The sequence below is a fragment of the Dermochelys coriacea genome, chromosome 19 (genome assembly GCF_009764565.3).
Source record: "Dermochelys coriacea isolate rDerCor1 chromosome 19, rDerCor1.pri.v4, whole genome shotgun sequence".
NCBI classification, from domain to species: domain Eukaryota; kingdom Metazoa; phylum Chordata; order Testudines; family Dermochelyidae; genus Dermochelys; species Dermochelys coriacea.
The window spans coordinates 5,066,600-5,079,308 of NC_050086.2; the positions used below are offsets into that span (position 1 = coordinate 5,066,600).

At 42.3% G+C, this 12,709-nt stretch overlaps 1 protein-coding gene across 2 annotated transcripts in view; it reads left to right on the forward strand.

The window, feature by feature from the left end:
• Positions 1-12,709, forward strand: part of CSMD2 (CUB and Sushi multiple domains 2) — a 567,571-nt gene that overhangs the window by 281,766 nt on the left and 273,096 nt on the right. For both annotated transcript variants that reach the window (XM_038377510.2, XM_038377512.2), the window contains exon 7: positions 3,616-3,693. In XM_038377510.2, coding sequence (XP_038233438.1) covers positions 3,616-3,693 — 78 coding nt within the window. The remainder of the gene's footprint in view (positions 1-3,615; positions 3,694-12,709) is intronic.

The following is a 12,709-nucleotide window of genomic DNA, read 5'->3' on the forward strand; positions in this document are numbered from 1 at the left end:
AAGCTAAGGGAAAAGTCTATTTGGGTACAAAGCGTCAGCTGGAAAGGCAGGCTTGGGACAGCGAACAAAGAAACTGTCTTCTGCGCTTTGATTCCTACTGTGTTCAGAGAAACAGGACTTGGTACGTTTCTTGTAAATAAACAAGACCGCATTAAAAGACTCCATTATCCATTTCTGTTCTAATCTAGAACACTTGCAAGGCCCTGAACTTTGACGGGCTAGTTGGGTCAAAAGGAGCTAACAACAGAATATCCCAGCCATGCCCACAGATTCCGCCATAAAGGCTGTTTGCCCTACTGGTGTCAGTCAGGTGTGAAGTTGTGGATGAAAAGCATTAAATGCCCCTATAAAATTAGAAATTTATTTTCAAAGCCAAAGGACAGAAAAAGATGTGTTCGATCAGTTGATCAATTCCCTGCGAGCATATGACAGGCAGAAGATTCATTTTTATCTGTGTGCATTTTAGAGCTACAAAAAAAAAATCTTCAAATGTCACTCACACAATAAGATGCACGATGAAGCCGTGCTGGGAGTAGAGGAGAATTTGGTTTTATAAAGCTCCTTTCATATTTAAGGTTCCCCAAAGCATTTTACAAAGCAATGAGTTAGATCTCGTAAAGTCAAGAGCCATTATGCATCCTGTAATAGCTCAAATGGCACCGCAGACATTTGGACTTGACTATATTTTATTGACAGAGAGGGAATGTTGCCCAGGACTATGGTGTTGTCCCTTAGTTGCCTGGTAAGTGCTAGAGGATCATTAACTTCTGCCTGCAGAGTCAGCTGGGGCAGGTAGAATGGGACCTCGATTTGGGACTTCGATTTAAATTTCGGCCAAATTATAGCACTTCTAGCCATGCATCAACCCTTCATTACTGCACTGCGGTGTTGGCATTCAAGCTGAGAGCTCCAGTTCTGTTGTGATGCTGCAGAATTGTGTAGGAATTTCTTCTGCAGTAGAGATGGGAAAGGACTCCATTGTAAGGTATATGAAAGAGATTCTTCATTGAGGCTGCAGGTTGCAGAGACAGCCTGCCTTTTTCTCCGGTTTTCTAGCTCCCAGGCTCACTAAATACAGCACAGTGCCACCCCAAAGGGCTCCCCTAAATCCTGGCCTGGTTAAAAGCATTATGGAAAGGACTGCTGACTAGTGTACAGTGTGCATCTATACAGAGGGCACAGGTAGTCTTTGTAGCCCAATGTCATATATTATATAGGTGTATATTCCATCCATGAGATGATTTGCAAGATTGGATTTAAGGTACCAGTATTTGCATGCTCCTTAGCCAGTCAAGATTCTGACATGGGATTCAGTGTGGGACAAAGGATTAATTCCTTCAGTATAAATAATATCCGGTTAAATGGATCTGCATTTCTGTTGCGAATAGTTTACGCTGATAGGAATTACCTCCAGTTTTTGTGGAATGATGGTAAATATGGATCTGTAAAGAGTGGGTTACTGGCTAGTGTAAATAACAAATGCTTTTGAATTGCTGTGCTTGTTTCCTAGCCATTTGTGAAGTGTCCACTCGATGTTTTGCAGTCTTCACACAGACTTTACTCCACGTATAGTTTCCAAAGAGATTCTTCCCTCCCTCACCATCATGGTCCCCTGAGACTAGCATTAGACCTCTTTTGACCTGCTTCTATATGAAAAGGTTTTATGGGAAAAACCCAGACCAAATGCAACAGGATTTCAATCATTTTCTTACATCAGAATGAAATTTGCCCTGTGCCTTTAACAGTGTATCTATATACCACTGCCCTCTAGTGCCTGGAATGTGTTAGATCACCTCATGCTTTTTCTGTTCTCATTGCTAGCTGGAAATTTGCATTTAGTTTCAGTTTTTGAAAACCAAAACGATTCAAGGTTTTCATTTTTCCCATTCTTTCCTTTTTGACACTGATTGCAATCAAACGAGTAATGTCTAGGGTGGTTGTTTTTTTTGTTTTTTTTCCCTGTTGCTTTTTTTTCCCTCTCCCACCATCCTCCTTCCCCTTTTTCGTCTGTTTCTTTCCCAAATGTCTCCAATGTTGTAAAATGTACAGGTCAAAGAACGAATAAAACATTAAATGTGAGACTGCGATTTTTCCAAAGTTGAGGAAATTTTGGAAAGTTACCGATTCGCTGAGCTAAAAATAGCTCCTTGGCTCCCCAAAACAGTCTGGGATTTTGCAGATGAAGTTAGCATTTTGGCATGTAACATGTTAACTAATGACTCAGGAGACACTGGATCCCTATATCCAGGCGTCAGTATGCTATATGACCCTAGAGGAGTATTGTCAGTTAAGGCATTCTGAGACAGGCGTATTCCTTAGCATATCTGCAACTGGTTTATATTTAAACAAGACTTGTGTGTGTTAAGTTTTCCTCTCAACTCAGCATACTGTTCATTATTTTGCCCCACCCAAAAGATGAAAGCCATTAATGCTTGTAGGAAAGACAAGAGTTGCCTAAGCCCCCATACATATATATTTATGACTATGGACCTGATCTCAGCTCGATATTTTGACTGCTTTATTTAAAGATAAGGAAAAAATCCCTCAAAATGCTATAGGCACATGATAAAGTGAAAAGGTGCCAACAAACATGTAGAGCAGAAAACGTGTTACTTGGGGTAAGCTTCAAGAAAAGGTATTTGACATCTCCCTGTCTGAAGTTCTAGCACACAGATGTATTAACAGGTTTTGTTTTAAAACACACACACACACACACACACACACACACACACACACACACACACACACACACACACACACACACACGTTGATTAAAATTCCCCTTAGTTTTAGTGATAATTTTTCTTGACAACCTTTAGAAATGTGCTAGTGTAGAGATGAAAGCATGAAACAATAAAGTACACAAAGGGAACCACTTGAGAGATGAAATATAAACTGACTGAATAGATGAAAATAAAACTACAATGGAAAGAATCTTGTAAAATGACTTTGGGTACTTTGCTTTCAGAGGCAAGATTACGCTTTTCCCATACTAAAAACAAAACCCCACTAAAATCTGCTCTCCTAGCCCCCAAACATGGCACTACCACTCGTGAAAAATCCATCCCCCAAGATACAATAGTTACACTGACCTAAGCACCAGTGGAGACGGTGCTATTTGTGCAGGAGAAGTTTTCCCACCGACATAGTTGGGGGTGGATTAATTAAGGTGACTTCAAGCAGCTATATTAGAGAGTTTACAATGGTGCAGCTTCATTCCTTTGGATCCACCCACATGCATTTACTGGCATATGGATTATTCACTGTTGGTTGTTCATACTGTGTCTCTTGGTCATCTAAATCACAAGTTATTGATTTTGCTTCCTGATTGGCCGATTAAATGGGAATAATAAATAGGCAACATCAAACTATTTGCTATGGAAGTTGATATAAATAATCATGCTAGGGTTATTGTGAATTCTGGGACCTGGGGACATTTTATTATTTTGTTTGGTTTTACTCAGGATCAGGGCCACATTGTGCAAGGTGCTATACAAACACTGTGTTAGCAGGGAATGCCTAAAAACATTGGTGCTTCAAAGTCTCTGAATCAAATCAGTAATCCTTAAAATCTAGCTAAACCTTTTTTTTTTTTTGGTTAAAATCTCTTTCCAGTCAAGAAGCAGATTGAGCTGAAATCCAGAGGAGTGAAGCTGATGCCCAGCAAGGACAATAATCAGAAGACATCAGTGTGTAAGTTTCGATGCTCCTAGATTTGCACTCTTTGCAAGATTATCTCCCTGAACATTTCATATGACAATAATCTCTAAAATTTTGTCACTCCTAAAAGGTTTAATGTGTATCCCTTCTCCTTCCCCCTGGCATTACCGCATCACCTCCTTCCAGTGCTCTATTCACAAACATGTACTAACTCCTTAAACTGGGACTGCAGGGGAGCTGGTGCATGTGTGTATGTGTATATATACTGTATACATATATCTGTTGCTAAATATCAGGTAGGGATTCATTACTTTTGTGTTTTCTTTTAGTCTTAAGAGTATCCAAATGCAAATGAATTTAAAAACAAATGCATGTATCTAGTGTAAAAGTAAGAGGAGTCAGAGCTGCAATGAGGAGACTACAGACAGAAACTTTAGTGAAGACGTAACAATAACTGTGACACTAATCGCATCTTTGCTCTTTTTGCAAGTTATTTGACTTAATTATACCTCCCTGCAGAAAAAATCATATGAAAGGACTAGTCGCTGAAATACAGACTTCAGCTGCATCCCACATCTCTGTCAGTTTCTTATGCAAAATGTGTATAGCGGATGAAGTCTATTAGAGAGGTGTCTAGAATGTCATTTTGTCCCCAGTTTCCTGCTCCAGTAAGTGAACCCATCTGGTCCTTCCAACTTTGTAAATCAGAAGTGACATTCAGAACATTGTTAGGCTTATGTTTTTAGACAGATGACTGTGCTCTTAAAGGGCCTCCCTCTCTACCCTTTTTGAGATTAAGTAGGAAAGGTTTGGTTCAGAGTTGAGCTGAATTTTTGATAAATTTGGATCTTGACAAGATTTAGCCCTTTTGGAATGAAATAATCATTGTGAGAAAAAATAATTGCTCATCCATTGCGTAATACACAATGCCCATCCAAGATGAACCATTTTGATATATTGCATCTATAATTCCAGCAGGGGAAATTCAGTTAAGAGAGAAATGGACACAATGAAAAGAATATAAAATATCACTGAGCATCTATCAGAAATGAAGTTCTGCTCCTTGGCTCAGTTCTAGCTTTAACACAGGTATGTTGATGCCCTCTGGTTACTCTGGAAGGATGCGAAATGGGCTAGTTAGGCATCGTTAGAGAAAACAAGTGGGATTTTTTTGGGATGGAAAATCCATGTGCCCAAGATACTTCTGGCCCTATGAAAGATTCCAGCCAAGAGGAGTTTGCCTGATCCAAGAAGCTACCATCAACATTCTAGTCTATGCATTGATGGTTAACGTGTGTTGGAAGGTGCCATTCACTTTGGTGTTGGTTTGGACACTGGAACTCTCAGAGAGGTGGGCGTTGAGGGGGGATGTGGGAATGGGGATACATTTTGTTTTGGACACCTCAAAGGAGGTGGGGGTCCTTATCTAGAGAAAAGCCTTGGCCTGGATTGGAATCATTATTTGCTCACACACAGGTATTCCAGACAAAGGATTGGTTTTCTTAATGGAAGGGGCGCGCAGGGCTTCCCCCATTTGACATGGTCAAGAGCGTTGGGTTTCCTCCACTCCCTAACTCTACCAGTTATCATTGATCATTACAGTGATTCAGAAAACCTAGAATAGCAAAATAATGATGAATCCAGGCATGGGCTAAGAATTGAATGTTGTGGTTGCCTGATCAGTGATCCAGTGACGGCTGGTTCCGACTCTGGTTTCCATAATACAAGGCTACCCCCGCCATTGGCCCTCTAGGTGGCCATCTCAGCAGAAGCGCTGAGAAATAAGTGGGAAATAGAGAGTTATGCAGGCTCGGCTCAGACTGTCCCCATCCAGTGGATACGTGACTCGTCACCAGGGCTGTCAGTCCAGTGCCTTAGATGGTGCCAATTTTGCACAAGGCACAGCTGCCCCCTGAAGCCATGGGAGGCAGATTAGCTTGCAAGCAGTTGATCTAAAAATACATGTGTCAGAAACTATGACCCAAATTCCTTTCCGTTACCAGCTTGGAGTCTGCCACGGGCATTGGGTATTCAGCCCATTCAGGGTAAATCGCTCTCAACTGTGCCTTGTTCATTGCCTCAGATTTACTTGGACTAGTACAGCCTGCTGCTACTGCACATTTAGTTTTAGCAAATTCTCAACTTCAGAAATGCTGACTCAAGAGGCTGTGGCACCAGGAAGTGTTGTTTACCTTCAGGAAATGGATTCTAAACCATTACAATCTCCTTACATGGCGGTTTTCCTTGCATACCTAACCATGTCTCTCCCACCTTCCCCTCATATATATAATTAACTTATTAGGGACAGTAGTACAGTTGAAAGGGATGATTAAAGAACCACAGAGCTTGTTTTTGGTGCCACTACAATTTCACGTGGCTTGCTTCTCAGATGTTTCTAATAACGTATCTATATGAAGGCTAGTGCTAATCCCTTTCCTACAGGTAATATTTTCTGCTGTACATTGCACCTCTCCAGTAATTCCACTTTACAGAAGCCCGTACCAAGGAATAAGGCAGACTACAGCTATGTTCTTAATATCCTGCAGGTCTTTCAGAGAATTGTTGCTTTGCTGAACCATAGCCATGGATGGCTGCCAGTTTCCAACTGGCTAGATTAAAGCTTGCAAGTTTCACATGACCCACTGGAGGCAAAATGTATTTCACGTCCTTAAACATGTCTCTTGTGTGCCTAGAAATAAAAATGGGAAATAATTTTATCTATAAGTCCTGGTGCAAATTGTATTGCATTGAATGATGATGGAACATTTTAATGTGAAATTTTACATAGGCTACCTATTGTCCACTTCCCCTAAAATGAATTGGACATCTTTCTTTTAAACATGCTTTTTTAAATTGCTTTGCAGAATAAGCAGAAGAAATGTAGCTTAAAACTGAGCCTTCACTTAGGGGATTATGTTTTCGGAGTTGTGTTTCTGTCACTGATACTAATTGAGAGAGAAACTTCTTTCAGTATCTGCAGCATTCCCGAAGCTGTGGAGTAGAATGGATATTGTGTACAATATGTGTATATTGTCCTTGTTTATCTGGCATGGAAAGCATCTTTTCTTCCTCTGCTGCCTAAATACAAAAATAACAGAAGTAAGTTTCTCTGATCTGTCTGCGGGATATTCCTAAACTTTTGCTGCTGAATCTTGTTGGAAAGAGGTGTGTGCAGTAAGGGCATTTTCCAACTTGCTTAGCTCCGAATTAAATGAATTTCAGAGGTGCTGAGCAGCACCCAGATTCTAGCCAAGTCAGTGGGAGCTGCTGGGTGTTCATCACTTGTGAAAAACAACTCACTTAATTAGGTGCTTAACTATCAATTTTAGAGTCTGGTTCTCCATTACCTGTATGTGAACAGTCATTTACACCAGTGCAAAGTGCATGCCATACAAATGTTCATCATCACCATTCTGGTTTGGGAGCATTCTACAGACGCATTGCACTGACATAACTGACTGCAGAAGCACCAGAGCATCAGACTCTGGATTTCTAGTGGTAGGCATCCAACTTTGAAAATAGAGGTTGAAGGGAGGAATACTCTAAATGTGTCTCTTGTAAATTACGAGTAAATTCAGTTTCTCATCAAAGTCTGAGATGGTTTGAAGCTGGAAACATTTGTGATGCTGGATTTCTGGATGTTCTGGATTTCTGGATCCCTGGAGTTCAGAAGAGTCTCTGGATCTGCGTGCATTTACTTTGATCTATTCTAGAGAGAGAGAGAGTGGAGGGCGGTGACGTGGGTTTGGAAGACCCTCCTGTTCTGGGGTAACCAGATATTGTGTGTAGCACATGGACACCTTTCCGCGTAAACACAGACTAAAATTGCAGGCTCCTTTTGGAGATTTGGAACAAAACAGACACGGGTGGAAACCATCCAGACAGTGGTGTCTCCTTTCCATGAAGCCATGTCAAAGTCATGTGATGTGAGATCATATGTGGGTTGTGTGATCTTATCCTCTACCCTTATTTTTCTATGCTGATTTCAAAATCTGTATCTTAAGCATGCTGCATGCTCACTGCTGTAATGGAGGCCTTCTCTGCAGTCTACATGCTGGAGTCCCTGTGAACCCTCTGGCCCTGGAACCCTGATGGGAATGACAGGGTGGGGGTCCTGGAAGGTCATGAAGCTGAAAGTTTCCAGAACCTTGGTGGAAGTGGCCAGCACCTCACAATATCAAACCCTTGTGTCCCAAATCCTTCAAACCTACTAGCACCTGCATAGCTTGAAGCATGTGAAGAGTTCTATGCCTGATCTTGAACCACTGATTTCTGTGGGATCCACTCACATGCTTAAAGATACCTAAGTGCCGAAGTGCTTTCTTGGATTGGGACCACAGTAAGCATTTGCTTTGTTTTGCTAGAGTATGTTATCAGGGGATCATCTCTTTATATTTGAGAAGTAAATTCTTCACCCTGTTATCGGACAGAGGTGTGCATGGGAGTAACTGAAGCAGAGTTTGCCTCTTAGGGTATTTCTGGGCTGAAAAAAAAAGGGTATTCTTAACTTGAGTTAGTTAACTCGGGTTAAAATAGCAGTGAAGCCACTGCAGCATGGCTTTGAACACAGGCTACCAGCTCAAATCAAAGCCTGTAGAGGTGCATCTGCACAGCAGCTGGGAGACAAACTTGTGTGGGCAGGCTCATGCTTGCACCCTAAAAATAGCTGGGGCTGGAGCTTGGGCTCTCAAGCCTAACGCCAGCCTGAATGGCAGCGTCTACACAGCTATTTTCAGCACGCTAGCGTGAGCCCTGCTGACACAAGTCTGTCTACCTAGACTTGGATTCATGCTCCCAGCTGCAGTGTGGACATAGTTTAGAAGAGCCTGGGTTTGAACTCAGGCTAACCCAAGTTAAAAGCTGAGCTGCTTTGTCTTCACTGCTATTTTAACCCAAGTTAATTAACCCAAGTTAAAAATACCCCCCTTTTTCCATGTAGTCATACCCTTAATTTTAACCTCTTCAGAACACGATGGCTACTGAAATCCTATTTTTAAACAGAACAGATTGCTTGCATCTCTTCTCTGCTTTCCTCGCACGGAGAAACTTTCAGGCGGGGGCAGGGAACGGAGGTTGTACCTCTCTATTAAATACTTTTTTTTTATCTTGTAGCTCATATTAAACAATCCTAAATTCAATAGAAAGCTGCCCCCAGGAGAGGCATCAATGAAATTCCTTTATTAACATGAGAAAAAAATTGAGGGATCATCCTCTTTAGCTCTTCTTTCAGTAGAAGGAGTAAATTACTTTGGCAAACAATGCAATCACAATTGGCTGCTTCTGAATAAGGGATGGAAAGAAATTAGAGTTGGCATAAGGAGAAGAAGAGGGAAGGAGGGGTTGAAGAAACCCTTTGGGGAAGAAAACTGTTGAGTCTGTAATTTATAAAGTCAACAGTTCATTAAGATCGAGGCTTATTGTTTCCCCAGTAACCTTGAAGAATTCATTGACAATGCCAGAGCCCGGAGCTCAGCTCAGTCAAGCCTTTTGTAAAATGAAAGCAAATTGTCAGCATGGCAAATATGGATTTTAGCCTCATGCAGGGTTAAATCAAGGCATTTCTCTCTATTTAAAAATAAATAAATAACAGAAGAGGGAAGGTTTGTGCATGATAGTCAGAAGCAAGAGTTGTGGGTGAGCCATCCAATGCATCCTCTCCCCTCCTTCTCTGTCACTCCCACGCTTACATTTATAATAATCCAACTACCACAACATTTGGGTGACTTTTCTCTCTTTCCCTGCTCCCTATTTTATCACCCTACCTGCTGGCTTGTCTGTCCTTTACTATGTGGATATCTGTCCTTTACTATGTGAATAACATGCTAGCATACAGGGAAATAACCATTTCCAGTAGTCACAGATGTGATGGATAGTTGAGTGTTGCTCCTCTGGTGCCTTTGGGTTATACGTGACTCTGTTTGGTGCCCCACTTCCTCGTATCAATTCCGATGGGCCGCTGGCTTCCAGTTGCACCGCCATCTTGTATGGGGCTCAGTAATTTCAATGGAATGGATTTGAAATCTGTTTGGGATAAGTAACTTTGGAGGATACATGGATAATGTTGTCTTTTTAGAGAGCTGCAAGGAAGAGGATGGGGTAGGGGGATACGTGTTGCCTGTGTTGTTGGAATCTGCATTGCTAGATGCTCTGAGAACTCGAGTGCTTAAATGCTGACCCCATTCCCAGTAAAAGTATTGGAAAGCACGTGGCATATCTGCACAACAATGCATTTTTGGTCTGGGAACACCTTGAACACTTGTGATCGGTACACTGCAAATATGGTCAACACCCACTCTCCCCCCGCCCACCCCCGGGCCTTAGACCATTTATTCTTCATCGTCGCAAAATCTCTGCACATGAAAGTTCGGCCCAGCAGATTTGCCTTGAGGTGGGTAATTCATATCACATGGGTGCTGGGAGACAAAGTAGAGTTAAGAAACCCAAAGGAAAATGAAGTGACTTGATTGACCCACTCTACAGACCTCTCCTTTCCCAGAAGTGATTCGTTATTTCCAGCACTTGCATCACCCCACTGCGTAGCACTGAAGGGTGAAGTCATTCCCACAAGTACCACCTCAGTCTTTAAAGAGCTGATGTCCTGCTCACGAGTCCCTCTGGGAGGCAGATATTTGTTGCTAGTTTTGTTTTTTATGAAATGTTTCCAGTGAAAATAATGCCTTTCCTAAAACATGCTCCCTTGTTCCTGGAGGACATTTTACCCTGACCTTTCTGTTTGTTTGCTTTGGCAGAAGCCATAGAACCCCTTTACTGCTGGAGCCCCATGTCCACCTTTCCTTGCTGCTAATTCCAGTTGATTTTCCAGGCACACACTAAGCACTTTCATAGACTATCACAGGGTTAGAAGGGACCTCAGGAAGTTCTCTAGTCTAACCCAGGACCAATCCCCAATCATCCAAATTTAATTAATTTTTTTTTTGGTCCCAGCTCCCTAAATGGCCCCGTCAAGGATTGAACTCACAACCCTGGATTTAGCAGGCCAATGCTCAAATCCCACTGAGCTATCCCTCATCCCCTTCAGCAGAGGCAGTCTCTGGCTTGAAATACAAAGTGAGCTCCTCTTTCACTTCCGGACAGTCAAAACAAGCATGTATATGTTTAAAAACAGAGCACTGGCCGCTTATTTGCCCTTCTTGGCTATTTTTGAGCTGTGTTTGCCAAAGATATTTTCATAAGCAGGTGGACACCTCGGGATTGTTTGCCCCACAAAGATAATTAATAGCCGGGGATAATCTCTTGGACTGCAAAGATGATCCTGGATCACAGCTGCTAGAGGCTTCAATGAGCTGAAAAAAGGGGTGGCCTAGGATAATTTGTCAAAAAAAGGTGGTATAATGGATAGGACAGTAACTAGGGACTTGAGACAGAGGGGTTCAAGTTCCTGTTCTGCTAAAAATGTAGAGAGATGGTGGGGATAAGTACTTGTACCTGCTGGTGTGGGCCTTGCCTAAGGGCCCCCAGACACCACTTGACCCTTTCTCTTGCCACTGTGTAATAACAGAGCTAATTTAGACACAATTTAGTGTCTTGTTACATGCTACACTTTCAAGGTGCGCTGCATCATAGCAGATCAGCAGCCCAGAAATGCATCTCGTTTAGCAGCACATGGTCCATTTAGTAGCCTGATTTTCACTATAACATAAGTAACACTTGCATGGTATTAAGACTGAAAGAACACAGGTCTGGCTGGATTGCCTCTGTCTGAGACACTATTCCGGGTTGCATTTTAATGCATCCGTCAGTTGGCTTCAGGTCTCAGAGAAATTACCTTTGTCATTCAGCTGGTTTTCCAGGTTGTGTACATGTTCTATTCTAAAGCTTCTGCGCCCTGTTTCAGACTATCAGAGCTGTGCAAAATGTTTGCACCAAAATACAAAGTGCTTTCCTAGTTCAGGGTTTGCTTAAGACTGAAATTCAGGCCAGTTGCCTTGATATATTTCTTGAAACTGGCAGACCCCTCCAGCAACTCTGGGCCCTCTTTATGATTTCAAATCCAAGTTATGCCACATTCATTTCCATTGAAATCTAGGTAAAACATGGTGCTTTCATCTGTGTTCTGCTTTGAGGAGCTGTGTGTGTTTGAGCATGATGTTCATAGGGGGAGCGGGAAACGGGTGGTACAAATTCTCACATCTCATAACCAAAGGAAATATTTTCATAAATCTCTGCGAAGGAAAAACCACTGGGTATCTGGCAGCTCTGTTAACTCATGGAGGTGCCCATTCAGGAAACAGGGTTTTTTTAATGGCTGCCTACATTATCAGATAATTGCTATCTAATCTGACACTGTATTGCAAATATATATGGCACAATCTTCTTCTCTAAGGAGAAGTTCCCTCTCAACTTCTCCACACATTCAGAGTCCCCAGGATATAGAAAAGGTGGCAGCAAATTGTGTTGTTATAGCCAACAGGAAATAAAGCATTGACCGCTATATTGTTGCTGTTTCTTTTGCTTGTTTCCCTGGCTGCTCTGGCATTCCTGAGGCTGTGGGTATGAATTAATCAGAGAGTTCTGAGGATGCCCCGGTACCCACAAGGTTGGAAAGATGCTTCTAAGAGAGATTGCTCCTAAAGCCGCGTCTTCCCTGTGAAACAGGCCACTTGGAGATGGCAGGACACCACATCTCCCCTTGTGGTTGTGTAGCTCCTGCACTGTTTCAAAAGAGTTGGGTACAAAGCCCTGTACTAAGATCCTGGCAAGCATCTGGGTCCTGAAGATAGGGAGGCAGATGCCATGTTGGGGTGAAGGGGGCAGTTTAGTGAAAGGATTGTGGCTGAGGCAGAAGGTAAAGTATCTGTTTTTTTATATATTTTAAATCCTTGTAGAGCAGCAGTGGCGAAGAGTGTAAGATGTCAGGATTAAGGAAAGGGAAGAGAAGGGCCTTGTTGTTCCTGCCTCTCAAAGAAAGCATGGCATTCAGATACTACGGGGATGAGCTGTATAGAAAATCCTTTAGAAAGAGAGATGTGTCTACCTTGGCATGCAGCTGAGACCTCCACCCTCCAAGGTCACGCTCCGGTAGCACTGG